Source organism: Aegilops tauschii, chromosome 7 (genome assembly GCF_002575655.3).
Source record: "Aegilops tauschii subsp. strangulata cultivar AL8/78 chromosome 7, Aet v6.0, whole genome shotgun sequence".
NCBI lineage: Eukaryota > Viridiplantae > Streptophyta > Magnoliopsida > Poales > Poaceae > Aegilops > Aegilops tauschii.
Window position 1 is genome coordinate 74564670 of NC_053041.3, and position 2455 is coordinate 74567124.

Here is a 2455-nt window from a genome sequence, read left to right on the forward strand (position 1 = left end):
AGCTCGAAGCCTTTCCATCCATGATGTTCCCTAGCCCGAAAGATTTAAACTACCGGACCCCTAAGCCCTCCACCTCATACCAGAAAACCAGCCAAGACCGGGCAGTTTGAGCGCGATCTGCAAGTGGAAAACCGGAGAGAGGGGATGAGATCCCTACGGTGGTGCTGGTCACCGCCGAGAGGAACTGGAACCCTAGTGAGAGGGAATTTCTTAACTTGTATTGTGCGCGGCACCTGGACGTAGAAAATGGTTCATGTTTTTTTTAAATTTTTAGGGGCTTTTTTAGCTTATATATAAGCTGGCAAAGAGTGAAAACAACGATTTTTTTCTTTTTTCTTTTTGAAAATGAGAAAACAACGATTTTTTTGTTGAGAAAATGAGAAAACAACGATTAGGCGTGCTGCTGTATGCCGCTGGACGGAATTCCGTAGCCCAACGATTAGGCCCTGGCCCGCAAGCCCACCTAGTGCCGAAAGCTGAACCCGGCACCTTGAAATACGCCGCCTTGGCGCCCGAGCGTAACCGTCCCAACCAACAGCCTTCGCTCGCTCCTCCTCTTCTCCCCGTCGCCGGAGCGCCAAGAAACCAAGAACCTCCTCTTCTCTGCAGCGGTCGAGCGCACGCGACCGATGGAGCAGTTCCATCACGGCCACCACGTGCGGCTGCGCAGCAGCGAGCTCGGCACGTACCTGCACGCCGACGAGGACGGACATGGCGTCTCCCTCCACCACCGCCGGGCGTCGATGAAGGCGGCTTGGGCGGTGCACGTGTACCAGCCCCCCGAGGCGTTTGTGCCGTACCTGCTCCTCCACAGCGCCGCCTACGGTCGCTACCTCGCCGCCACGGACGAGCCGGCGCCGCAGGGCCACCACGGGCGCCGCGTCGAGCAGCGCAACTACGACCATCCGGAGGTGGATGCACAAGGAATGATTTGGCTGGCCGTCCTGACGGCATCCGGAGACAAAGTCTTCCTCCGCAACTTCAACGGCGGCTGCCTCCGCGCCAACGGGAGGTACCGCCCCTGGAACAACGGCGCCAGTGTCGACGACGTCGACGTCAACGACATCGGCAACCTCAGCACGATGATGCACTGGGTCGTGGAGGACATCCCCGCCAGGGAGATCATGCCTCTCCTTCCACGCCCGGCTTGGGTGAGTCCCATCCCATGCCCGCTTCTTGATTTCTTCCCGGATTTGCGCGAATTGGGTTCTTGGATGTTGCTAGCATGCATCGGAATTTGACCGCAAAGATTGGAAATCGTGTTAATTTCATTCGCTCTGTTTCTTTGATTTCTCGAGTTCTTCGATCTGATTCTTGGTTCTTTGCGACTCAACTGCAGCTTACCCTCCCCGCCGTCATATCGCCGTCGCGGGTGATCGTGTACGTGTGGCTGGACGCCGACGGGACCGTCCTCAGCGAAGGCTCGTTCTCGTTCAGTGGGAGGTCCGTGTTCCGCCTGAGGAGCGAGCTGGCCAGGTGGCTCGCCGACAACGGCATCGCAATCGTGGACGCCCCCGACCTCGTCATGTGCCTCCCCACCCGTGATGGCCGCATTTTCCCACTCGTCGTCGACCTGCCCCGCAGCCTCCAGCCCCTCCACATCATCGTCGTCATCGTCGGGACGCCTGGTGAGAGCCCCCTCCATATCCTACTCTTCAATTTAATACTAGATAGAAAACCCAAATCAGTTCGGTCTGCCTAGTGCACCTTCACTGAGAAGATAATGATTTCTGTTTTTTAGCCTACTGTAATTGTTTCGAGCAACGCGTGGACAAAATTCAGGTTCTGTCCCACAGCATATTCCATTGTTTTGAGGTTTTGTACATCAACTTTCTTTTCTAGTATCTTCTTATTTAAACTTCTTGAAGTACCTGGGACACCTGATGCCTAACTGCTTAACACTTTTTTCTTCTAATTCAGCCCACGAGGTGCTGCGGTATGCGGATGTCGATGCATAGGAGAGAGATACCAGAGTCAGGACACCTAGAAGTCTCCTTCATGTCCACCTCGTCGGAAGTGTTGCCGCCTTGGACGCCACGGCATTAGAACTCAGTTCCTTTCGTTGAGATATGGGTTCAGGAAAACCCAGCAGTTCATGTGTTCCTGCTAGTTAATTGGTTTCTTCTCCTGACAGTAGGACACATATCTGCTTTGCCATCTCGGTTCTAAAATTCTGAAAGTGTTTGAACAATGGTGCGGTGACATTAATCTGTAATGCGTTGACATTGGCCACTGCTTCAACGTTGCTAGCTGCATTTCTCTTTGGTTTGTTCTGTAATGTGATGGTTCTTACAGTTTCAGTCGTATAACAGAAAATGAAGATGTTTTTTGAGTTTTGACAGACAACTATCAACAAACACATTTTCATGAGGGGTGTGGTGTTTCTGAGTTCATATCCTGTTTGTTGGTAATGTAGACATTCCAAGCAGACCGAAGGCTGGGTAGAGTTTGCAGT

General features: G+C 53.0%; 1 protein-coding gene across 1 annotated transcript; it reads left to right on the forward strand.

Moving 5' to 3' along the window:
• Positions 1–629: 629 nt before the first annotated feature.
• LOC109784527 (uncharacterized) lies at positions 630–1958 on the forward strand. The gene is made up of 3 exons (XM_020343128.1): positions 630–1151; positions 1340–1628; positions 1921–1958. The coding sequence occupies exons 1-3, from the start codon at positions 630–632 to the stop codon at positions 1956–1958; spliced, it is 849 nt and encodes a 282-aa protein (XP_020198717.1).
• Positions 1959–2455: the final 497 nt, after the last annotated feature.